General features: G+C 36.3%; 1 protein-coding gene across 1 annotated transcript; it reads left to right on the plus strand.

Moving 5' to 3' along the window:
- Positions 1-27,334, plus strand: LOC140136404 (uncharacterized). The gene is made up of 8 exons (XM_072158129.1): positions 1-1,162; positions 13,472-14,734; positions 17,162-17,212; positions 17,647-17,697; positions 21,174-21,359; positions 21,506-21,623; positions 22,569-22,739; positions 26,026-27,334. Exons 1-8 carry the CDS (start codon positions 1-3, stop codon positions 26,228-26,230), a joined length of 3,207 nt encoding a protein of 1,068 aa, XP_072014230.1. The 3' UTR covers positions 26,231-27,334.

Consider the following 27,334-nt stretch of genomic DNA (forward strand, 5'->3'; position numbering starts at 1 on the left):
ATGGTTACAATTTCGGTTCCTGGTATTGGATTCATCAATTCTATCAATGTAACGCATAATCAGGGTGCCACAATTGATCTTCCTGAGAGAGCCGGCATAACAGATGTATCCAGCATCAAAGAAATAAAGAAGACAGTGATTGTCATTGCAACACACGATGTGTCGGTACATGGATATCATTTTGGAAATAATTATGCCACTCATGATGGGTGGTTCGTTCTCCCATCCACAGCCTTGGGTAAAGACTATGTGGCAGTAGGATATGTTCATTTAGTTTTAGACAATGATCTCACCTTCTTCTCGGAGTTTGTAGTAACAGCAATTGAAGACAATACATCAGTGTACATTAAAGGACAGATAGAATTATCGATGACCTTGCAGCAGTATGAATCATATCAATTCGTCTCTGACAGTGTAAATCTTAGGGACATTACTGGTATGTCAATTAAGGCAGACAAACCAATATCCGTAATGTCCGGTCATCAATGCGCCTTTGTACCAGTTAACGTATCCAGTTGTGATTATCTAATGGAACATCTCCCTCCAGTGAGCATATTGGGACATCACTACATACTCGCTCCGTTCCTTGGACGTACTTCAGGCTTTATATACCGCGTAGTAAGTACATCACCTGGTACAACGCACGTGTCTCTATCCGGAGAAACCATTTCTCTATCAAGTGGAGAATTTCATGAAGATGATATTGTAACGTCAGATGAAGTAGTAACGGTAATGGCAGATAAACCTATCATGGTTGTTCAATACGCAAAAGGAAGGAACTCTGATGGTGTTGGTGATCCGTTTATGGTCGTGATTCCATCAACGCATTCATTTTCAAAAAACGTAATATTCCCAATTGGAAACTTGTTACATGACGAGCAACAACACTATATTTCAATAATAACACCAGAATGCGATAGCAAGAACTCGTTTAACCTGGATGGCATGCCACTGAGTACCCAAAGCACCAGCTCATTACAGACATCAGATGGTGCGTTTTGCGTTCTTCGTACTTCAGTCAGTAGGACTACTAGTTTCCATTCAGTCACTCATCCGTCAGCTTCAGTCATAGTTCTCGTCTACGGTTTTAGCCCACGTACGGAGTCATACTGCTTTGTAGGACGATATCAAGTTATCAATGTCCCACCAACCATGCCTTCAGGTGAGCCACATTTAATTTCTCTGATATTGATAGATATAAATATGTCACCGGAGATCTTAGACTTATATGAAAGAGGCAAATAAACAGCCTATGGGGTGGGGGAGTGCAGTGGTTCATGAGAAGTCCTATAATAATAATATGCCCAAATGTTTTTTATATGAAAATGGTACGTTTATACTTCACCGCAATCTTTGGGTCAGTCCCAAATAACGCATATTATTAAAATGTTGAATATCATATTCTTTCTTCCCAAATAACACATATTATATGTTACAAAGCCGATTTGATGACTTTTTCCAAAACAACTGTTTATATAAGGGCTGAAATAACGTTACTACACTAGCACTGCGGCGCTTTAATGTCGGAAGACAGATGTTTGCAGGACGCAAATAAGACGACTGAAATTAATACCAGTAGCATCTCCGCGCATACGCGTCTCTCCGCCGGCAATTGAGCGCACATTATCTCCACACCATCTAAGCTCATCTAATAAACTCTTCCCGATTCTTTTTCTTCTTTCTTTCTTCTTTTTATTTATAATACTAATGATCCCAATTTCTCCATACTATATACATGTATTTCTATTGTCTCTAAACTGGTTATGATACAACAATGTTATTTTATGTATATTATGGAATAATACATGAATATGAATATGGATGGATATGTGGACAAGTCGACGTGTTTTCCGACACATTATTTTGATCCATGTTGGAAAATGTTCGAAACATCTTAGACCGCCTTTGTTTTTACAGTGCAATTGTTGAAACAACAATAACATGATAAAAACAGATTGAGGCGAGCTGGTAAGAAGTCTATTGATTATGTTTATTAACATTCTACCATTGCATATTTGCTATATTCTTATTTTTAAGCAAAGAAGGTCAAATACCACCTATCACAATGCATGAGGTAAGGGGTGACTTTAAAGCTCAATCGCCGATGGCGGCCGGTTCCGTCCAGTTGGAGCCGGTATCAACCGGCGTTCTACTTGCGGTAGAGTTTTGATACCGTCCCTAAGAATGTATTTTATTAAACAAAACAGAACTCATGTCACGTCGCATAATGTAAGAGTGCATAAGGTAAGAGTGGATGTTCTTATACGAAATAGAACACATATCACAATGCATAAGGTAAGAGTGTGTGTTCGTATACGAAATAGAACACATAACACAATGCATAAGGTAAGAGTGTATGTTCTTATACGAAATAGAACACATATCACAATGCATAAGGTAAGAGTGTGTGTTCTTATACGAAATAGAACACATATCACAATGCATAAGGTAAGAGTGTGTGTTCTTATATGAAATAGAACACATATCACAATGCATAAGGTAAGAGTGTGTGTTCTTATACGAAATAGAACATCTCACAATGCAATAGGTAAGAGTGTATGTTCTTAAACGAAACAGAACACATTTCATAATGCATGAGGTAAGAGTGTATGCTCTTATACGAAATAGAACATATATCACAATGCAGAAGGTAAGAGTGTATATTTTTATACGAAATATAACACAAATCACAATGCATAATAGTAAGAGTGTATGTTCTTATACGAATTAGAACACACATCATAATGCATAAGGCAAGAGTGTATGTTCTTAAACGAAAAAAAAAACACATATCAGAAGGCATATGGTAAGAGTGTATGTTCTTATACGAAAGAGAACACATATCACAATGCATAAGGTAAGAGTGCATGCTCTTAAACGAAATAGAACACATATCACAATGCATAAGGTAAGAGTGTATGTTCTTAAACGAAATAGCAGACATACCAGAAGGCTTAATGTAAGAGTATAATCCCAGCAAACACAAAACGTTTTCGACATCATTCGCAAAAGGTTATAAAAGGTTGTCAGAAAACGTTTAAATGTCGGGTTATATAAAGGGTATATTAAGAGTATAAAACGTTTTCAGAACCTTAAAAAACATTTTTGATAATCTACTGCTCAGCAAACAAAAATGTTTTACAGAAAACGTTTAAATGTCGGGTTACATAAAGGGTATAAAAACGTTTTAATAACATTCCAAAAACATTCTTGAAAACTTGATACAAAACATTCTAAACAGAATGTTATTTTGGGGTTGAAAAACTATTTTGCGAAAAATGTTTGCCCAAATCATTTTCAATAACGTTTTAAAAACGTTTTCATGACCTTTATATAACCCGACATTTAAATGTTATTAAAAGGTTTTGAAAAAATAACATTTCTGTGTTTGCTGGGTTCAAATATTTTAACATAATGTTATATAAGTATTGACACAATATTTGGCAAAAATGTTTGCAAAAATAGTTTACAATAACATTTTTTGAAAACCTTTAAAAATATTGTTGTAGTAGTGTGTTTTCATACAAAACGTTTTAAAACGTTATCATGACCTTTATATAACCCGACATTTTAATGTTATTAAAAGGTTTTTACCTAAACCAAAAGCCAAAATATAACTTATTTAAAACGTTTTTAAAACGTTTTTGTGTTTACTAGGATGTTCTTATACGAAATTGAACACACATCACAATGCATAGGGTAAGAGTGTACACATAACACATATCAGAGGGCATAAGGTAAGAGTGTATGTTCTTATACGACTTAGAACACATATCACAAAGCATAAGGTAAGAGTGTATGTTCTTAACAAAATAGAACACATATCAGAAGGCATAAGGTAAGAGTGTATGTTCTTATACGAAATAGAACACATATCACAATGCAGAATGTAAGAGTGTATGTTCTTAAACGAAATAGAACACATATCATAATGCATAAGGTAAGCGTGTATGTTCTTGTACGAAATAGAACACAACTTCTAATGAATAATGTAAGAGTGTATGTTCTGGCATCAATGATCGCTTACTTGGCAAACTTCAACTCGCACAGAATGTTAGAAATCAAGAAGATTTGATCACATAACTCCTATTTTAAAAGACCTTCACTAGCTACCTATTCGTCGGAGAATTGACTCGTTTTAACTTGGAACGCTTTGAATGGTACTGCACCAGAGTATTTAACAAATCTTCTTCTTCCTTAATCTTCTGATTAACAATAATATTATTACTTGTTCCACGGGCTTCATCTGCATTTGGAGATCGATTTTTTTCACAATAAAGGTAAGAGTGTGTGTTCTTATACTAAATATAACATATATCACAATGCATAAGGTAAGAGTGTATGTTCTTATACGAAATAGAACATATCATAATGCATAAGGTAAGAGTATGTTCTTAAACGAAATAGAACACATATCAGAAGGCATAAGGTAAGAGTGTATGTTTTTATAAGAAATAGAACACATATCAGAAGGCATAAGGTAAGAGTATGTTCTTATAAGAAATAGAACACATATCATAATGCATAAGGTAAGAGTGTATGTTCTTATACGAATTAGAATGCATATCACAATGCATAAGGTAAGAGTATGTTCTTAAACGAAATAGAACACATATCAGAAGGCATAAGGTAACAGTGTATATTTTTAAAGGAAATAGAACACATATCACAATGCAGAAGGTAAGAGTGTATGTTCTTATACGAATTAGAACATATATCACAATGCATAAGGTAAGAGTGTATGTTCTAAAACGAAATAGAACACATATCACAATGCATAAGGTAAGAGTGTATGTTCTTAAACGAAATAGAACACATATCAGAAGGCATAAGGCAAGAGTGTATGTTCTTAAACGAAATAGAACACATATCAGAAGGCATAAGGTAAGAGTGTATGTTCTTAAACGAAATAGAACACATATTAGAAGGCATAAGGTAAGAGTGTATGTTCTTATAGGAAATAGAACACATATCACTATGCATAAGGTAAGAGTGTATGTTATTAAAGGAAATAGACCACATATCAGAAGGCATACGGTAAGAGTGTATGATCTTAAACGAAATAGAACACATATCAGAAGGCATAAGGTAAGAGTGTATGTTCTTAAACGAAATAGAACACATATCACAATGCATAAGGTAAGAGTGTATGTTCTTAAACGAAATAGAACACATAACACAATGCATAAGGTAAAAGTGTATGTTCTTATACGAATTAGAACACATATCACAATGCATAAGGTAAGAGTGTATGTTCTTAATGAAATAGAACACATTTCAGAAGGCATGAGGTAACAGTGTATATTCTTAAAGGAAATAGAACACATATCAGAAGGCATATGTTCTTATACGAAAGAGAACACATATCACAATGCAGAAGGTAAGAGTGTATGTTCTTATACGAATTAGAACATATATCACAATGCATAAGGTAAGAGTGTATGTTCTTATAGGAAATAGAACACATATCACTATGCATAAGGTAAGAGTGTATGTTATTAAAGGAAATAGACCACATATCAGAAGGCATACGGTAAGAGTGTATGATCTTAAACGAAATAGAACACATATCAGAAGGCATAAGGTAAGAGTGTATGTTCTTAAACGAAATAGAACACATATCACAATGCATAAGGTAAGAGTGTATGTTCTTAAACGAAATAGAACACATATCACAATGCATAAGGTAAGAGTGTGTGTTCTTATACGAAATAAAACACATATCACAATGCATAAGGTAAGAGAGTGTTTTCTTATACGAAATAGAACACATATCACAATGAATAAGGTAAAAGTGTGTGTTCTTATATGAAATAGAACACACATCACAATGCATAAGGTAAAAGTGTGTGTTCGTATACGAAATAGAACACATATCACAATGCATAAGGTAAGAGTGTGTGTTCTTATACGAAATAGAACATATATCACAATGCACAAGCTAAGAGTGTATGTTCTTATACGAAATAGAACACATATCACAATGCATAAGGTAAAAGTGTGTGTTCGTATACGAAATAGAACACATATCACAATGCATAAGGTAAGAGCATGTGTTCTTATACGAAATAGAACACATATAACAATGCATAAGGTGAGAGTGTATGTTGTTGTACGAAAGAGAACACATCACAATGCATAAGGTTAGAGTGTGTGTTCTTATACGAAATAGAACAAATATCACAATGCATAAGGTAAGAGTGTGTGTTCTTATACGAAATAAAACACATATAACAATGCATAAGGTAAGAGTGTATGTTCTTATACGAAATAGAACACATATCGCAATGCATAAGGTAAGAGTGTTGGTTCTTATACGAAATAGAACACATAACACAATGCATAAGGTGGGAGTGTTTGTTCTTATACGAAATAGAACACATATCATACATAAGGTAAGAGTGTGTGTTCTTATACGAAATAGAACAAATATCACAATGCATAAGGTAAGAGTGTATATTCTTATACGAAATAAAACACATATCACAATGCATAAGGTAAGAGTGTATGTTCTTTTACGAAATAGAACACATATCACAATGCATGAGGTAAGAGTGTGTGTTCTTATACGAAATAGAACATATATCACAATGCATAAGGTAAGAGCGTATGTTCTTATACGAAATATAACACATATCACAATGCGTAAGGTAAGAGTGTGTGTTCTTATACGAAATAAAACACATATCACAATGCATAAGGTAAGAGAGTGTTTTCTTATACGAAATAGAACACATATCACAATGAATAAGGTAAAAGTGTGTGTTCTTATATGAAATAGAACACACATCACAATGCATAAGGTAAAAGTGTGTGTTCGTATACGAAATAGAACACATATCACAATGCATAAGGTAAGAGTGTGTGTTCTTATACGAAATAGAACATATATCACAATGCACAAGCTAAGAGTGTATGTTCTTATACGAAATAGAACACATATCACAATGCATAAGGTAAGAGTGTGTGTTCTTATACGAAATAGAACACATATCACAATGCATAAGGTAAAAGTGTGTGTTCGTATACGAAATAGAACACATATCACAATGCATAAGGTAAGAGCGTATGTTCTTATACGAAATAGAACACATATAACAATGCATAAGGTGAGAGTGTATGTTGTTGTACGAAAGAGAACACATCACAATGCATAAGGTTAGAGTGTGTGTTCTTATACGAAATAGAACAAATATCACAATGCATAAGGTAAGAGTGTGTGTTCTTATACGAAATAAAACACATATAACAATGCATAAGGTAAGAGTGTATGTTCTTATACGAAATAGAACACATATCGCAATGCATAAGGTAAGAGTGTTGGTTCTTATACGAAATAGAACACATAACACAATGCATAAGGTAGGAGTGTTTGTTCTTATACGAAATAGAACACATATCATACATAAGGTAAGAGTGTGTGTTCTTATACGAAATAGAACAAATATCACAATGCATAAGGTAAGAGTGTATATTCTTATACGAAATAAAACAAATATCACAATGCATAAGGTAAGAGTGTATATTCTTATACGAAATAGAACACATATCACAATGCATAAGGTAAGAGTGTATGTTCTTTTACGAAATAGAACACATATCACAATGCATAAGGTAAGAGTGTATGTTCTTATACGAAATAGAACACATATCACAATGCATGAGGTAAGAGTGTGTGTTCTTATACGAAATAGAACACATATCATACATAAGGTAAGAGTGTGTGTTCTTATACGAAATAGAACAAATATCACAATGCATAAGGTAAGAGTGTATATTCTTATACGAAATAAAACAAATATCACAATGCATAAGGTAAGAGTGTGTGTTCTTATACAAAATAGAACAGATATCACAATGCATCAGGTTAGAGTATATGTTCTTTTACGAAATAGAACACATGTATAAAACATGTTACAATAATTATGTAAAGTCATTTTTAAAGCAGAACTGTAAAATGTATTTGTTATGTTTATTGCAGCTACTTTTGCAGTCGGCATCATCAATCTACACACAGAAGGTTTAGCAATGACGAAAGATGAAAACCCAAGGATGACAAATCATAACCGTTATCACCATCAACTGAAAATGAGCAAACTTCACAATTTGATCAACATACCGTTGAAATGTCACTACCAACATGACCAAAGAAAAGAGATTCCTTCCTACCAAACCACGTGTTGGGAAATTTACCGGATACAACTTTGAAGGGAAGGAGCCGAAATTCATACCGGGACTCGATCTTGTGTGCTGAAACATGATGGATTTAATACAAATACAAGCATGTCAAGAAATACAACAAACAAGAGGTCAAAGGAGGAGTTATAGTTTACGGTTAAAATATAGACACGGGTAATGTGAATGATGAGACGCCATATGGTATAGGAGCAGCACCGAGAGAATACAAATTCGAACAATTTAACGTTGAAGCCCTTGACGCACCAAATGTGACAAACTCCGTCGAAAGATTTAACATTAAACAAATAGAAACACCTGAAATGGACACAAAACATCATCCTTTTAATAATGAGTCGATTCCGCGAAATAAACAGGGTACATGTCGATTTGTCGCACAGAAAGTTGAAAATAATGATGACTAATGATTATCAGAAATACGTCGTAAATGAAATGCTCGCGGGTCATTCATAATATTGGCAGAATAAGAATGTGCGGTCGCTACGCGGTACAAACAATAAGCATACCTCAGATAGGAAGGAGGCTACCGTCATCACCATCATCACCATCAACTGAACAGGAACAAAACTCGCAACTTTGTCTGGTCAACATATCGTTAAAACGCCCCCCCCCCCCACACACACACACAGATCCCCTTTTACCAAAGCAGAGCCGAACGTTATTAAAAATACCGGGACTCTGTGTCGAAACATGATGAAATTAATATAAGTACAAACAGTCACGAAAAACAAAACAACAAGTGCTCAAACTCCGAACGACAGGTCGAGTTGGAGTTGGTCAGAAAATAGAAACGAATGACATTGAAAATGATTAAGAACAACATTCCAGTCAAATTGCAAAACCGATTCACAGTAAAAAAAAAACTCGTATTCACAAATGATCTGAATGAAGAGACGCTAATAATCATTGATAATAATTTAGTAGCAGCACTGGGAGATTAAAAGTAACAAAAGTTAATTCAAATTTAAACAAATTAAAATAATAATGACCCCTCTGACACACCAATATAGACAGTATTACAGTGGCGTAGCCAATTAGGTGGAGCCGGCGGCGAGGCGTGCAGCCTGCTGCTCATCATGGTCCGTCGGTACATCGCCAGTTGTCGGTACACGATGGTCCCATGTGTACCGACACAGCCCTCGGTCATCATGGTACGTCGGTGTTATTACTGGTTGTCGGTGCACGACGGTCCCGTGTGTCCCGAGAGTCTATATTAACAAAATTGACCTAAATTTGCAATGTGTCTATTCCATTTGGCCTGTTTTAGTCTGAAATTAAGCTAATTCTGAAATTTTGTCTGGTACGCCGATATCATGAAGACCCATCTTACTATAAATAGGGGAATGTTGTGTGTTTGTGGGTGTGTATATTTGTGAACGAACCAACTCCGTCAATTTCGATCCAGATGTCGCTAAATTCACACGGGAAATCGAGGAATAGACGACAATGTGTTTAAAGTTTATTTGGTTGAAAACGGTCAAGTATTGGCCTCAAAATCAGTAAAAAAGTGAGTTTTTCGGGCAAATTTATAGCGGTAGTTTGTTTACGGCCAATGCCAACCAACGCGTCCACATGTCTAGCATAAACCGCGCCGTTAGCGCGTCGGCGTACACGACGCTCGCCGCTTGACTTGCACGCACGGGTGCGGCGTGCGCATAGCCAACTTTCGCACGGGGTTATGGTGATACGGGATAATGGGATAACGGGATTAGGCCTACGAAGCAGTAGCGTAGCCAGCAGGGGGGGGCAGAGTGCCCCCTGACAAAAAAAAATGAAAGAAAAAAGTGCCCTTTTGACAAAAAATTAAAGAGAAAATCAGGAGGGCAAAGGAAAAGAAAAAGGGCAAGGAGCCCTTTTCTAGCAAAATTCAGGGCCAAAATAGTGTAAAATACAAAATTTTTCCGCGCTACGCGCGCACATTGTAGCAATATAGCCCTTTTCAGCCGGATAATGGGCGAAAATAATGTAAAATACCATTTTTTTTCGCGCTGCGCGCGCACATCGTCCCAATAAGGCCTTTTTCGGGAAGTTCGAAGACATACAGTCTCTATGTATTGTATGATGCAACTGCAATTTTTTTCGGCTGTGCCCCCAAAATTTTATTTTGCCCCCCCTGACCAAGAAAGCTGGCTACGCCCCTGCTACGAAGACATAAATATCGTAAGGGTACAGGAGGGGAAAAAGAAAAGTAAGAAGGACACAAAATGGTAGGCCTACTTTGGATGGATTATAGGTCCTACGGGTACGGGGTTGTGGTTTAGGGTACGGGATGGGGTTACTAGATTACCAAGATGATTCGGAAGGAATGAGGAATTTTCAATGAGTCTACCTGTACAGTAATTCCTCCTGTTTGAGTGAACGCTTCCATTTACTCATCTAGCGGGGACCCGCGCGAAGCGCGGGTGTCCCGCTAGTGATACTAATGAGTAATGAAGTGGTGGTGGATGTGGGGGTGTGTGTGTGGGGTGGTTGCAGTTGGTGGGGGGGGGGTTCACTGATGTGACATGCTTGACAAGAACACTTGTCAAAAAACATGTTTTTGCTGGTCCATTCACAAGTTTGAGCCCCACTCCCCATCCCCCACATCCGTTCCGAAAATCTGGCTCCGACACTGCATTATTGTCAACAAACTGTGTGGCAGTACGCCATTTTCCTAACACGTTATTTTATGCTGCGATATATCCAAGCAACGAAGCATGAAATGAAATCAAGCATGTAAATATCTGAAAATAACGATCACCATGACAATGGCGGTCAATTTTTCCAAATCGTTGAACTCCACTTAACCAAGTTTGATAAAGAACACAAACAATTCGATTTTATTTCTTCCTTTTCACATACGCATTTTGAAAACTTCTCATAAGTCCATAACTGTTTAAAACTTTGAACTTTGAAAAAATCGTTATATATATTAGCTTCAACTGAATTACCATTAAATGTGAGCAGGCTTTGTACCTTCAGCATACAATTGGATAAGGAAGTGTTGTTTGCAATTCATTTTATAAACGGCTCATTATTGTCTCCGTGTCAAAGGAATCGGTTTATATGGCGATACTCGTGACGATCTCTGCTGTATGGTAGCATTGCATTGGTTACAAACTGTTGTGTTGTTAATGATATCAAAATGAAGTCTCTTCTGGTGCTTCTTGCATTGGTAATATGCGGAGTAACAGGTAATTTGGACTATGGGAGTTTGATAATAATATATAACTTATCATCCTTGTCATTAAATTCACGTCACATGACCTTTGATAACATTATCATTTAAATAGCTCACCATCAAACAACGCATTATGCAAGTCGACGCGGTCGGTGGATGGGGTCATTTTGCTTTTTGGTAACAAGGCAAGTTGGCTGAATGTTCTGAAGATGCTTTAATGAAGATGAAGATGCTTGATCAATATTCCAAAAGGTAGATAGTTTGCAGGGTCATTAATCCAAAACAAAGCTGAAAAAGTGTAAGGATTCAATATTCCAAGGTTCGATAACCCGAATGGTCAATAATTCGCGGGTTCTTTAGCCCGAAGGTCAATAGTCAAATGAATAAGAAGATGAAAAAGGGGAACAGTCCCTTTGTCCGAAGGATCATTTGTCTGAAAAGTGTTAGGTTAGGGTTAGGGTTAGGGTTAAGGCTAGAGTTATTGTTAAGGATAGGGTTATGTTAGGGTTAGAGTAAGTGTAAGGTTTAGAATTAGGTTATTGAGTTAGGGTTATGATTAGGGCTTTGGTTATAGCTTCGGGTTAGGGTGAGGGTTGGGTTAGGGTTAGGATAATGATTACGACTCATAGCGACCCTTATTATGTTGGGCTAAAGACCCTTCTGATTATTTAACTTTCGTAGTATTTAAGTCCTATTTCGTTTTGGACCCTACGGACTATGACCTTGATTTTCATTTTCAGACTAATGACTTCGGACTAAAGGACCTTCGGATTAAAAACATTTGGACTAATGACCTGTAACCATGGCTATTGCTTCGCACTAAACACATTTGAGATACCAGTATTTATAAATTTATTTCGATGTCCTTGTGAATCATGATTATGAAATTAAGTTGAAGACAACGAATTTGCACACGAGTTGTATACACAAATATTGAATGTTTTGATTGCACAAAGGAAAGAATACTTTCATTTATGAACTGCTTCATTCAAATTGGTGCAGCCTCGGTGTCTGCGACATTCAATATTATTTCACCTCATAAACATATTTTCATTATTATTCTCATCAACATTCATACCACATACGGTGTACGTACGTGGGGTAAATTTTTGAGGCAAATGTTACTGCCATTTTCTATCAAGAAGTTGCTTCTTTTGAGTATGAACTTTGGTTCAAGGTATCGGCACAAAATTCACCGGATGGTCGTAGATTGCCCATCCCGGGTATGCAGGTTTTCCAAGTAAAGTGTTGGATGCGTGCCGTTAGACCAATATGCCTATAAAATAAATGCCGTGTCAAACAAAAATCTTTAAACATGGCAAAAGTTTCAAGTCAGCACAAACATCTAAAGCCAGCGATAGAAATAGAAATACTTGGAGACTCGTTTCTGATTAGAAAACATTAGCAAAAACGTGTTTTTCTAACGCAAACCACGTGTTTTTCTAACCACGCGCGGCTTGATCGCCGTACGCTTATTATTTGGAATGCCTCTGCCATCTGGCAGCTCTGCAGTAAACAACATCATCAACCGCAGAAGTGGCTCGTCTGCTCCGGCCTATTGGTATAACGGCACGCATCCAACACTTTACTTGGAAAACCACTTTTATCACCTACGTTGTGATCTGTGGTGCCGACGTACCAACCTTGTCTTCCCGGGTATGCAGGGACGGTTTATGATGAGGGTCGTAGGTTGCCCAACTCTGGTTTAGAGAGACGGTTTATGAAATCTGGTATTTAGCAGTATGCAGAACTCACGATAAAGTGTAAGATTTTATTGACAAGCCCTATAAAATGATCCTGGGCATTTTGTGAAATTGACTTCTGTACAGGGGAAAAACAGATATAACTAGAAATATTCGTATTAATTTTGTAAGTTATAGGCAGATTTTATTGTATTATTATTATTATTATTATTATTATTATTCTTATTCTTATTATTATTATTATTCTTATTATAATTATAATTATAATTATTATTATTATTATTATTATTATTATTATTATTATTATTATTATTATTATTATTTAATTATAATTATAATTATAATTATATTATTATTATTATTATTATTATTATTATTATTATTATTATTGTTATTAAATTTGAATTTTCAGGAGTTGACGGGAGTGACGATTCTCTTTGGATGAGGTTTGTTTTCACTTTCCCGCACAATGTATTAAGTCAAATTCCCCTCGTATTCATCACAACGGAAGTGAATCGTCCAGTGATGGTGTCGGTGTCGGTCCCTGGTATTGGATTTATTAAGTCTACTAACGTAACACAAAATCAGGGTGCTACACTTGACCTTCCCGATATAGCAAATTCATCCAGCATAAAAGAAACCAATAGCACAGTGATTGTCATTGCAACAGATGATGTACATGTTTATGGATCGTATGGAGGTAAAGGAGGTAACGATGGGTGGTTTGTTCTTCCAACCACAGCCCTGGGTATCGACTATGTGGCAGTAGGATATAATCCGAATAGCAATCGCTACTTCTCGGAGTTTGTAGTAACAGCAATTGAAGACAATACATCAGTGTACATTATTGGACAAATAGAATTATCGGTAACCTTGCAGCAGTATGAATCCTACCAATTCGTCTCTGACCGTGTAAATCAACCGGATATTACTGGTATGTCAATTAAATCAGGTAAGCCAGTATCAGTAATGTCCGGTCATCAATGTGCCGGGTTACTCAATGAAGGCGGCTGTGATTATGTAATGGAACATCTTCCTCCAGTGAGCATATTGGGACATCACTACATACTCGCGCCATTCCTGGGACGTACTTCAGGTTTTGTATACCGCGTAGTAAGTACATCACCTGATACAACAAACGTGTCGTTATCCGGAGAAACCATTTCTTTATCAAGTGGAGAGTTTTATGAAGGTGACATTGTAACGTCAGATGAAGTAGTAACGGTAATGGCAGATAAACCTATCATGGTTGTACAATACGCAAAGGGGTTTTCCTCTGATCGTTTTGGTGATCCGTTTATGATTGTAATTCCATCTACGCAGAGGTTCTCTAACAACGTGACATTCCCAAGTGGAACCTTATGGTATAGCGACCAACAACACTATATTTCAATAATAACACCAGAATGCGATAGCGTAAACTCGTTTAATCTTAATGGTTTGCCACTGAGTACTCAAAGCCTCAGCTCATTGCAATCAGCTGATGGTGCGTACTGCGTTCTTCGTACTCAAATTGGAACAGGTTTCCACTCAGTTACTCATCCGTCAGCTTCATTCATAGTTCTCGTCTACGGGTTTGCCAACTTTGAGTCTTATGGATTTGTAGCAAGATACCAAGTTCACACTGACGGTGTGGATGTAGCGGTTAGTACGACTACCAATGGCATTTCTTTAGGTGAGTCACTTATACTATTTATCTCTAGGCAATTAAGGGATCTAAAATGAGCGTTTATTGCGTTTCGACAGTATTTTTGTGGGATATGAGAGCACCTCAGACCTATCGAATTGCATTCTGAATACGAAGCATGTCTTTCTGATATCAAATAATTTTCATTTTTGAAAATCACAATATAATACAACTTTTATGACAAATTATAAAAATTTGATATTTTTCAAATTTTGATATATAATATCCTCGAAGTAAATTATATAAATCGAATGATATATTCTTAAAGTGTATGTAGCAGCGAAGAAAAGCCGACGGTCAATTGAAAATTTTGACCTTTCATATTGAAGATATGGAATTTTTTCCCAAAAAGACCTATTTTTTTTGGTGTTTTGGGAAAAAATCCATATCTTCAATACGAAAGGTCAAAATTTTCAATTGATCGTCGGCTTTTCATCCCACCTACATACACTTTAAGTATAAATCATCAGATTTATAAAATTTACTTAGAGTACTGTTAAATATCAAAAATATGAATTTTAATGATTTGCCATAAAATGTGTATTAAATTGCGAATTTCAAAAATCAAAATTATTTGATATCAGAATGACATTCTTCGTATTCAGAATGCAATTCGATATGTCTGATGTGCTCTAATGCCCCAAAATAAATACTGTCCAAACGTTCATACCCCAGCCCTTAATGTTAATAAGAATACAGACACAATATTGAGACTTTAGACAATGCGTAAATGAAATTTAGGGTAGATTTATCTCACAAACTGCATTCTGAATTATTGTTATGTGTTTGTGTTCCTTAATATCGTGCTCCTCAAACATGATTGCCTTACATGACTCATCGTTTCCTGATTATTTTTTAGTAACTTTTTGTTGTTATTGCAATTTGTGGCAATTATTACAACTATTACTTTAGATACCCATTTGGAGAGAATGTGGTGGAGTGGTTAGAGTATATTGATCTCTGGTACTTGGGTCCCGGGTTCAATCTCTGGTTGGTTGCTGGTTTTTTTTTAAATCTACAAACACGACAATAGGGAAAGACTTCAGATTAGCATTGGTAGATGGGTTCGTACCTGGTGAAGACAATAAATAAATAAATAAATAAATAAATAAATAAATAAATAAATAAATAAATAAATAAATAAATAAATAAATAAATAAATAAATAAATAAATAAATAAATAAATAAATAAATAAAAAAATTTCAAAGAACAGACCTTCCAGAATAGGTAGTCGTTACTCTGAGTTTCATGCCTAAAAGGCAATCGTCAGACGACACGATGAAATGCTCTGGGTGGACAACCATCTCTTAGGAATGTGAAAGAATATACATTCTTTGAATTCTGTTCTTTGAATTTTTATACGCTCTCCCTTTTGGGATTGAGCACTTTATTCAAAAGATAGTCTAACTATGAGTAAAATGTTGTTATTACGCTCCTGTTTTGCAGTTGAGCACTTTCTGACTATCTCCGATAGACAGACTGACTCTGGGATAGACTTTGGCTGTGTTGACACCATGGAATGTATATTCTTTCACATTCCTAAGAGATGGTTGTCCACCCAGAGCATTTCATCGGCGCAAATAGCCATAGTAGCTGAAGGCGCCATTAAACTCAAAGAAAGAAAGAAAGAGCATTTCATCGTGTCGTCTGACGATTGCCTCAGAGTAACGACTACCTATTCTGGAAGGTCTGTTCTTTGAATTTTTATACGCTCTCCCTTTTGGGATTGAGCACTTTATTCAAAAGATAGTCTAACTATGAGTAAAATGTTGTTAAATAAATAAATAAATAAATAAATAAATAAATAAATAAATAAATAAATAAATAAATAAATAAATAAATAAATAAATAATATTGGATTATTACACATATAAATGTATATCTCAATTGTAAGACAAACGTCAGTTTTGGGTTTATTCCTTTATTTTAGACATGCGAGTTACACACCACAAGTTACGAGACGCAAAGTACACTATACAAATATATCCTTTCAAGATCCGAAACAAATAAAATTGCGAATTTACACCATTTTATTTGATTATAGTAATACAAGTAAAATATGGATCTTTTGCTTGTCTAGGGTGTGATTTTACAGGAGGGTAATTACCTAGGAAGTATTCTCTGAAAGTCTCTCTACGCGGATGAGTAATACAATTACTGGAACTTGGGCTTGCTACTAAAGAACAAAAATAAACCTACATACCTTACCATACCAGGAAAATTGTTTTCTTTAATTCTGTCGTGTTTTGTGTTGTTCTGTTGCACCGTGTAACTTGAGCGTGACACGCCAGAACACAAAAATATTAATATACAATGTTATTCTACCAGATCAACCAGCAAATTCAAATATTTATCTTCATATATCTGTTTGAAATCAATTCACACGAACCTTTTATTAATTTTTTACATTTCAGAGACACCCATATCTACAACGTCGAGTACGTTATTAACAAGCGTTATACCAGGTGAGTTATTTGATGAAACAGGGTATACATGGTCAGGAAAAACACTCTTTATTTGAGTGACAGAAAAGAGAAAATGTATCAAATGGAATGATTAAACCGTTGTAAGTAGTGGGAGGTACCACCAACAAGATATGATATTGAACATAATCCTTTGAAAATTTAGAGATGAAAAACAAATTCCAACAGTTGTTACAACCTGAAGAAGTAGAGCAAACTATAATTGAGCTAGAGGAATATATGAAAGACAAAGAAACAATTATGGATCTCACAGCATTCAACTTAGGAGCCACACGCTACGAGACGCAAATATTAATTTACAATGTTATTCGAGCGGCGGATCAACCAGCAAATTCAAATATTTATCTTCAAATAGTTAGTATAACATCTGCTAGAAGTCATTTCACACGAACCTTTTATGATTTCTTACATTTCAGCAACAACCACATCTACAACGTCGAGTACGATATTAACCAGCATTATACCAGGTGAGTTATTTGATGAAACAAGGTTATTTACATGGTTAGGAAAAACACTCTTCATTTGAGTGACAGAAAAGGAAAAATGTATTATTAGTATACAAATATTGACTGCTATGAGGGGCACAGTTAAAATTATATGCCCGAGGTGATGTCAAAACCATGACTATGCCCGAAGCGAAGCTGAGGGCATAGTCATGGTTTTCAAGCAGTCAATATTTGTCAATATTTGTTTTATATACCGAATAATATAGATTCTTCTCATTTGATTGGTTAAAAGATGAGCTGACAAGGCCTACAAGCTTTTAACTGCATAGGCCTTAAATGCACAGTGCATGCAAGAGCAAGGCAAGGGTGCAGAATTTGGACCGATATCTACCGATAACATATCTAAAACCCCCGGGGTCACTCCCATTGTGGCCTGTACACCATCCGCGAAATCAACTTTTGAAAAGTACCCTAAAGAAGGATTTAACCCTTGGCTAAAACAATACCCTAAACACGGATTTTCTTCCATGCATCAAATTTCATACCCTAAATTTCATTTCCGCGTATTTATAGCAATTGCAATTTTGCTACCCTTTTTTCCAATTTTTCATGTTTTTGACACCCTAAACACGATACGCGCGTATCGTGCCTACACACAAAAAACTACCCTTTTTACGCGTTTTTATTATCGGGGATGGTGTACAGGCCACAATGGGAGTGACCCCCCCCCCCCGCCGGCTAAAACCCTACCGTTTCTGTGCTAACGTCACACAATGCCAAGTCTTCAGGTCGTAGTAATTTGTCTAAAAAGTGACATTTGGCCGGTATAAATCCTTGACATGTAACAGATTGTAAACAAATCACTGCATGCACTCACTACGGCAGTGAAAGGTCGTCGCCTGCAAGGAGAGGTCAAATTCATCGCGAACTGTGACCGCTATAGTCTCTTTTACAACACTGTAATCGACGCCGGCCGTATAGTGGGTGCGTAATGTATACGAGTGATCTGTGTATTCGGGGTAGCGAATATCCAATTATTTAGCGGGCACAGTTGAATTTATGCCCGGGGCACAGCTGTTGCTTATGACGTCATCTTGATAGAAAAAGGGGGCACAGCTATTTTAATGACTCCACTTTTAACCAATCAGGTGAGAGGAATCTATATATGAGGTATATAATAATGATTAAACCACTGTAAGTAGTGGCAGGTACCACCAACAAGATATGATATTAGTTAAAATTAAAATTAGAGGTGAAAAACAAATTCCAACAGTTGTTACAAACAGAAGAGGAAGAGCAAACTATAACTGAGCTATAGGAATATATGGAAGAAAAGGAAATAACAATGGATCTCACAAAGTATTCTCGATCTTGCTGATGAAAGGATAAATAGGCAACACAAGTGATTAGTCTTAACTTATATCAATGGATCTCACAAAGTATAACAAGGAAATAACAATGGATCTCACAAAGTATTCTCGATCTTGCTGATGAAAGGATAAATAGGCAACACAAGTGATTAGTCTTAACTTAAGTAATCGCGAGTGTTAGGGAGGACAAGAAGTCATTAAATGAGGACAGATTAGATTAGATAGGTCTACCAAAAGAAAATTCGTTATGAAATGAGACAACAGGACAGCATTGATAAGAAGATCATTCAAGGAGCAGTGGAAGGGTACAGAGGGAGACATCATGGACTGATGATATTAAGAAATAGACAGGTAGGGGTATGGATAGATTAGATTAGATACCATTAGATATAGAAATCTTTGTTATGAAATGAGACAACAGGACAGTATTGAAAAGAAGATCATTCAAGGAGCAGTAGAAGGGTACAGAGGGAGACATCATGGACTGATGATATTAAGAAATAGACCGGTAGAGGTATGGATAGATTAGATATAGAAATCTTCGTTATGAAATGAGACAACAGGACAGGATTGAAAAGAAGATCATTCAAGGAGCAGTGGAAGGGTGTAAAGGGAGACGTCATGACTGACGATATTAAGAAATAGACAGGTAGGAGTATGGATAGATTAGATTAGATACCATTAGATATAGAAATCTTTGTTATGAAATGAGACAACAGGACAGTATTGAAAAGAAGATCATTCAAGGAGCAGTAGAAGGGTACAGAGGGAGACATCATGGACTGATGATATTAAGAAATAGACCGGTAGAGGTATGGATAGATTAGATATAGAAATCTTCGTTATGAAATGAGACAACAGGACAGGATTGAAAAGAAGATCATTCAAGGAGCAGTGGAAGGGTGTAAAGGGAGACGTCATGACTGACGATATTAAGAAATAGACAGGTAGGGGTATGGATAGATTAGATTAGATACCATTAGATATAAAAAATCTTCGTTATGAAATGAGACAACAGGACAGTATTGAAAAGAAGATCATTCAAGGAGCAGTGGAAGGGTGTAAAGGGAGACATCATGGACTGATGATATTAAGAAATAAACCGGTAGGAGTATGGATAGATTAGATTAGATACCATTAGATATAGAAATCTTTGTTATGAAATGAGACAACAGGACAGTATTGAAAAGAAGATCATTCAAGGAGCAGTAGAAGGGTACAGAGGGAGACATCATGGACTGATGATATTAAGAAATAGACCGGTAGAGGTATGGATAGATTAGATATAGAAATCTTCGTTATGAAATGAGACAACAGGACAGGATTGAAAAGAAGATCATTCAAGGAGCAGTGGAAGGGTGTAAAGGGAGACGTCATGACTGACGATATTAAGAAATAGACAGGTAGGGGTATGGATAGATTAGATTAGATACCATTAGATATAAAAAATCTTCGTTATGAAATGAGACAACAGGACAGGATTGAAAAGAAGATCATTCAAGGAGCAGTGGAAGGGTGTAAAGGGAGACGTCATGACTGACGATATTAAGAAATAGACAGGTAGGGGTATGGATAGATTAGATTAGATACCATTAGATATAAAAAATCTTCGTTATGAAATGAGACAACAGGACAGTATTGAAAAGAAGATCATTCAAGGAGCAGTAGAAGGGTACAGAGGGAGACATCATGGACTGATGATATTAAGAAATAAACGGGTAGAAATATGGCAGTATCCACATAATGTGGTAAGAGACAGGGGTTGATGCTAAACTCTTGTAACCGCCACATCAGCCTATGAGCGCTATCTGACAAGAGAGAGACACAGAGATTTAGAGATTTGATTATGGTGCATCAAACAATTTCATTAAAAAGTTGTATTTTTTTTTAATGGCAAAGTTTACTTCTTTAAGATGTAAATGTTCAAGAGAGAACATTGCCTATAGAATTTATTTCGGAAAATCACAGTACTCGTATGATACATAAACGTTTAGAGAAGCGAAATTTGAGCTTTGCCAAACAATTAAAATATTTAAAGAACAAATTAACCTATAACAATACATGACCAGGAAATCGTGCGATTGTCTATTTGTCTTTTCTTTTTACTTTTTAATTTTTTTGTTATAGGATGTCTTTCTTTCGACAAAATAAGTAACGGCACAGTTGTTCCCATTAAAGATTTGTACAACTTCGGAGATTCTGTAACTGTGTTCTGTCGTCAAGGATTTGAACTTCTAGGAGATGAAACACTGGTTTGTTTAACTAGCGGATATTGGCATGGAAAAATACCTAGATGCTCTTTGAAAACTGAAGGTCAGCTTCATCAGAATTAATACATATTTGATTTCCTGTTAAGATCTGACAGATTTGTTTCACTTACTATTTGTACTAAATTTTTGTAAATATACATTATACATTTTTATTAAGCTGTCTTTATCTTTATATTTTCGAAATGATAGCAACAACAACTATAACAAACGATTCTATGAACACCGTAATCATCGCGTCTGCAGCGTCTGTCGGAGGTGTTGTACTGGTAATCATACTTGTTGTAGTACTGATACGTTATTGTAAAAGGTAAAGTTACACATTATTTATTTATTTATTTATTCATTCATTCATTCATTCATTCATTCACTCACTCTTTCTTTCTTTCTTTCATTCATTAATTCATTATCTTCTGTGCCAATTTTGTCAATTTTGATTTACACTATCAGAACTAAGAACACCCACTCAGGGCCGAATTTACCTTTCTGGAGGCCCTGGGCCAGGCCAAACTTTGGAGGGCCCCAACCTCCCCATGCGGAAGGCATGTGCACTCAAGTAGTATTTGTTTAGGTATAAGATCGACAGTGGCGGCGCGGGAGCATTACAATTTAGAGGAGGACTACAGCTTTTACTAGGATATTTGCGCGCGAAGCGCGGGAAAAAAACTCAATTTAGCACTATTATAACCAAGGTGAAAGTGAATTTTGCTATGCAATGTGCCAATACGTGCGAAACCCGCAAAATTTTTCAAATTTGCCGTATTTAGGCCCAAACCATGGTGTTTTGGGGCTTAAAAGGGAGATACACAGGGCAATTTTGGGACCCCAAAAATTTGAGGGCCCTGGGTCCGGGCCCATCTGGCCCAATGGTAAATCCGGCCCTGCACCCATCACTCAATAAATACCCTAGCACATATTTAACATTAACAGTATTATAAAAATGGCATTTTTTTTTCATTAAAGATGTATACGTTATAGGTTTTGAGCAATGAACAACTGAAATAAAGAATCTAAATAGAATAGGTCGGTGTGCAGTATGTCCCGGAGAACAAAATGATCTCTTTAATTCCATCGCAATAAAAGTCATTATTAATTATACGGATCTCGTTATGATATTGCAATTTTTGCTGGTTTATTATTATTCAAATTCAAAAGGTGGACTGTTATATTACCCTTTTTAGTCATATTTTAGCATTATGCCACAAACGTGGATCATATAATCATTAAGCGGCTATTCATTATATGTATCTATTAGAAACAATGCACACGAATCCGATGCAGCTCCTCCAGTATATTACGCAACCCATATTCCAGCAATATCAGACTTAACTAACCAAGATGTACCATATGTGAACAACGAAGAAGGAAACAACAATACAGGATATCTAAGTATTGATCCTGATAATGTGGCAGAAAGATCACCAGGGTAAGATTCAGGGGGATTTGCCATTTGGTCTAATACCATTTCGTCTAATACCCATTTCGTTTATATCTATTTGGTCTAAAGCGACGAGGTCTATATCCACTACGTCCAATAATCATTTAGTCCAATAACCATTTATTCTAATACTAAGTAACCAAAAGTCTAAAACCATTTAGACCAATAACCGTTTGGTCTAATACCCATATGGTCTATAACCATTAAGTCTAATAGGTCTAATACCCATTTGGTCTACAAACCATGTGGTCTGACAATAATTTAGTCTACTAACCAATTTGTCTACTAACCGATTAGTCTAATAGCACGTGTGAGGCTTATAGACGCAATAACGTCCAGGGTCGTTGTGGTCTTCAAGTAGGATGATTCTCCTGCCACGGGTGATATCAACAGTATATAATTAATAAAAGGCCTATAATACATGTAGTATTTACACAAAACTCCATATGCAAATGACAAAAATATATTTTGTTTTAATGTTGGAATACAACACCCGTGTCACCCCCGGTGATGCATGATGAGCACAGTGTTAGATGCCATAGCCGGTTTTTGATAAATTAATATATGTTATTGATCATGATGAACGCATTCAGTTGAACTCAAATTATACTGATTCATCATCATCATCAGTCGGGGCTGCGGAGCAGGCGACTACAAGCTTTCTCCAACTATTGCGATCTGTCTCGGTTTCCTCTTCCCATGTGGTGTAATATAAAGGGCATATTCTTTCACATGCTCATCGTCTTCAAGACGCAGTATGTGGCCGAGAAATTTGAGTTGATAAATCTTGACTCTCGCAACCAGTGGAGTGGTGTAGTCAGATTGTAGATGCTTTCATTTGGAATCCAAGCCACACGCTTGATGTTTAACACGACTCTGTAGCAAGATGTTGCAAAGGCATTGATCTTGTTTTCCATGTCATTGGTGATTACCCATGACTCGCACCCGTACAGAAGGACAGTAACACAAGTTGTCTCAAACAGCTTGATTTTTGTTTCAATTGGCAAGGATGGAACCCAAGTACTTGAAGTCTGTGACATGGTTGATGGTACCACAATATAAGAGATTACATACAATGGGCATCTTCTTGGACCTCTCGAAGGCCTTCGACACGATTGATCATCACATTCTTCTTGATAAACTTCATCATTATGGTATCAGAGGAAGTGCCTTCGAGTGGTTCAAGAGTTACCTTACCAATAGAACTCAGTATGTTTGTTTAGATGAATGCAACTCATCATATCGTAATATAACATGTGGTGTGCCCCAGGGTTCAGTCTTAGGCCCTTTACTTTTTATCATTTTCCTAAATGACATTGCTTTTTCTTGTGATAAACTTGCTTTTGTAACCTATGCAGATGACACAAATGTTATTGTTTCACATGCTAACCTCCCTGATTTAATAACTATTGTTAACCAGGAATTAGATAAGCTTTCTGTGTGGTTTAAATCTAATAAGTTGTCGTTAAATGTAGACAAAACAAATTACATTATGTTTAAAAACAGGTATAGCAATCGTGTGTATAATGATTTAAATATTTTCATTGACGGGGTCAACATCTCCAGAGTTTCCCATACAAAGTTCCTTGGAGTTCTCTTAGACGAGTCTTTAACTTGGTCAAAACATACTTCAAATGTTGTTAATATTTTATCTAAGTATTGTGGTATCTTGTATCGCCTTAAAGAAGTTCTCCCTTCCAAAACATTGTTTTCATTATACAATACTCTTGTGCTTCCCCACTTATCTTATTGTAATTTAATTTGGGCAGATTCAAATAACACCAATCTCCACTCAATCCATCTAAAACAAAAAAGAATTATGAGAATCTGCTCAAATTCTCACTGGCTCGAGCATACTCCACCTTTATTTAAGAAATTTAATACTCTGACTATTTATGACATACACAAATTGACCCTTTGTTCATTTATGCACAATTATGCTTCCAATAACCTTCCTGTTAATTTTGCCGATTATTTCGTTCAAAACAGGTCCTATCACAGCTACCCCACCCGCATATCCGCATTTTATCGTCCGTATAATTTCAACACTGATTTAGCAAGAAATACAATTAGAAGACAAGGTCCTCTGATTTGGAATACAATTTTACATGAGTTAAAGAATGCCAAATCACTGTATGTATTTAAAAGAAAATATAAGTCATATCTGTTGTCATATTATCAGTAACTTAATTGGTTTGTTTATTTTATACCTGTAACTTATAGTTAATATGAATTTTGCTATATGCCATCATCACTGCCTTCACCTTAGTGTTTAGTTGCACATGTCCTGTCCGGTCCTGTTCTGCACTTACCCAGTCCTGTTCATTGTTTGTAGTTGTCATGTTTTAGTAGTTATTTAAGGTAGTAATCTATAATTATCATCATTTGTAACTTCTAGGGTGACCATACATTTCGAGCTCTGCTCTTTTTGGTCTCCCCACCAATGATTTCTTTCATTATTTGGTTTGTATAATATTGTATGGTGAAAATAAACTGAAACTGAAACTGAAACTGATATATTCTGTTTTATGTGCGCTGATGACAAGGCCTAGATCTGCTGCTGCAGTTGCACTTCTAGTAAGCTGTGACTGGGCCCGGGCTATGGAAATTTCCAACAGGGCAATATCATCAGCAAAATCCAGGTCATTCAGCATTCTAGCCGGATAACTGCTTGACCGACGTGGGTATGTAACAATTCCAGCGTCAATTCCAGGTAGTCTACCAGGATAATGAACAGGAATGGTGACAACACATCACCCTGAAGCACTCCAGTTGATAGGCTCTGAGATACTTCCATCCACCATAACGGCACTATTGGAGTCCAGCACCTGGATGGCATTGACCACAACCTTTGGTATTCCATAATGCCGCAGCACGGAAACATGACGGACCTGTTGATGGAGTCGAAGGCTCTTTTGAAGTCCACAAAAGTGACTGTCAAGGGTAGTTGGTATGGTTAGTAGACATATTGGTTATTGGACCAAACAATATTAGACTAAATGGACATTAGACAATATGATTATTAGACTAAGTAATAATTAACCTTTATAGTAATAGACCAATTGCGTATAGACTAAATGGGTACGGTATTAGACCAAATGGTATTAGACCAAATAGACCAGATTCAGCATTTGTTGTAAGATGATTGAAGTTTCAGCATTTGCTGGACATGCTTGAAGGTGGAAGATGATTGAAGTTTGATATGATATGATGATTCCCTCCAAATTGGACCGTATTAACAATTGCACCTTTATTTCTCTTGTTCATCTCTCAGAAGCAATGCACCCGAAACAGAGGCAGATCTTCCAGTACATTACATAACACGCGTTCCATCAATATCAGACTCAACGTACGAGGATATTCCGACTGCGAACAACGAAGAAGGAAACGAAAATACAGGATATCTAAGCATTAATCCTGATAATGAGACAGAAAGATCACCCCACAATTATCAAGGGTTATATGCTGTTGTACAATGAATACCGTTTCGGTGAATTAGGGGCGGTACAATAACGTATATATTTATAGTGTATCAGATGGAGGACTGGGGGAAGAAAGTCACCCCAAAAGGTAACATTTTTGCTGCGGAAAAATTGGTTTGTATACATAAAGTGGACCTTTTGAGTCCTGTTTTGAACATTTCACACAAAATGTAGATCTTAAAAGGGGATTTCGTGATCCACAGCATCATCCCCCCACTTTTCACTGGAAACCTCTGGCTACAAAAATTTCTTGCAGGTTAATTCGTTCAGTAACACATTGTCTATGGAGCAGTGTAACACACATAATCATGCATAACTCGCCAACGCAAAATCGGAATCAACTGAAATTTTAGGAATAAGATTTTTCCGTGTGAATATAAAGAGGATGCTAGGATCACGCAAGTAATTTTAATATTTGTTTAAATGTTGACCTTTTTTGGTCTACATTGTTTCATGTATTTGCTTCGCAACCCCTCCAACGTTGACAATGCGCTGCAAACAACCTGCGTCGTGATCATCGCCCTGGGATCATCGATTACGATTTTTTTTCGATAATCGATCATTCGATTTTTGTTTGCAGTGCAAAGCTGTTTACCATGATCGTTACACGTACTCGGCCAATCGCGTGACGCACTTCACGGGTTAGTTTATAGTTGATCCTCTCTTCTATATTCGGAACTGGCGACGTGAGGTGCCAATTGTCAACGAATAGTCGTGGTCTAACGTATCGTCTGTTTTCCTAATGTTTCCCAAACTACGCATTCAATCTGGACAACCAACGTAAGTATCGTCATGATCATCGTATACTGACGAGTCACATATAACAATAAACCGGTCCTTTTTGTTTTTACTAACAATAGAGGGCGACGTGAGCGACTTTTCTGTGATGCCAAGGCGTTTCTGCCAAGGCTGCTACTCGCGTTAATACAAAGGCAATGGCTCATGGTTATAATGGATTCACCAGTATGCGGTATTCATGACGATCAAACTATTTCCTGACAGAGTCAAAGTCAATGACTCTGCATTGCCTGCATTTGTTCGATAATGTAGTCTGTAACAAAATATAAAGGAGAACTTGGTCATGACCGTGAAGTTGGGTAT

Source organism: Amphiura filiformis, chromosome 16, assembly GCF_039555335.1.
Source record: "Amphiura filiformis chromosome 16, Afil_fr2py, whole genome shotgun sequence".
Taxonomy (NCBI): domain Eukaryota; kingdom Metazoa; phylum Echinodermata; class Ophiuroidea; order Amphilepidida; family Amphiuridae; genus Amphiura; species Amphiura filiformis.

Excerpts from the sequence above, each read along its gene's own strand:
- LOC140136404 (XM_072158129.1), top strand. The coding sequence starts at position 1 with ATGGTTACAATTTCGGTTCCTGGTATTGGATTCATCAATTCTATCAAT. Across the intron at positions 21,360-21,505 it reads ATGCTCTTTGAAAACTGAAG|CAACAACAACTATAACAAAC; the intron begins GTCAGCTTCATC and ends TCGAAATGATAG. Across the intron at positions 21,624-22,568 it reads CTGATACGTTATTGTAAAAG|AAACAATGCACACGAATCCG; the intron begins GTAAAGTTACAC and ends TGTATCTATTAG.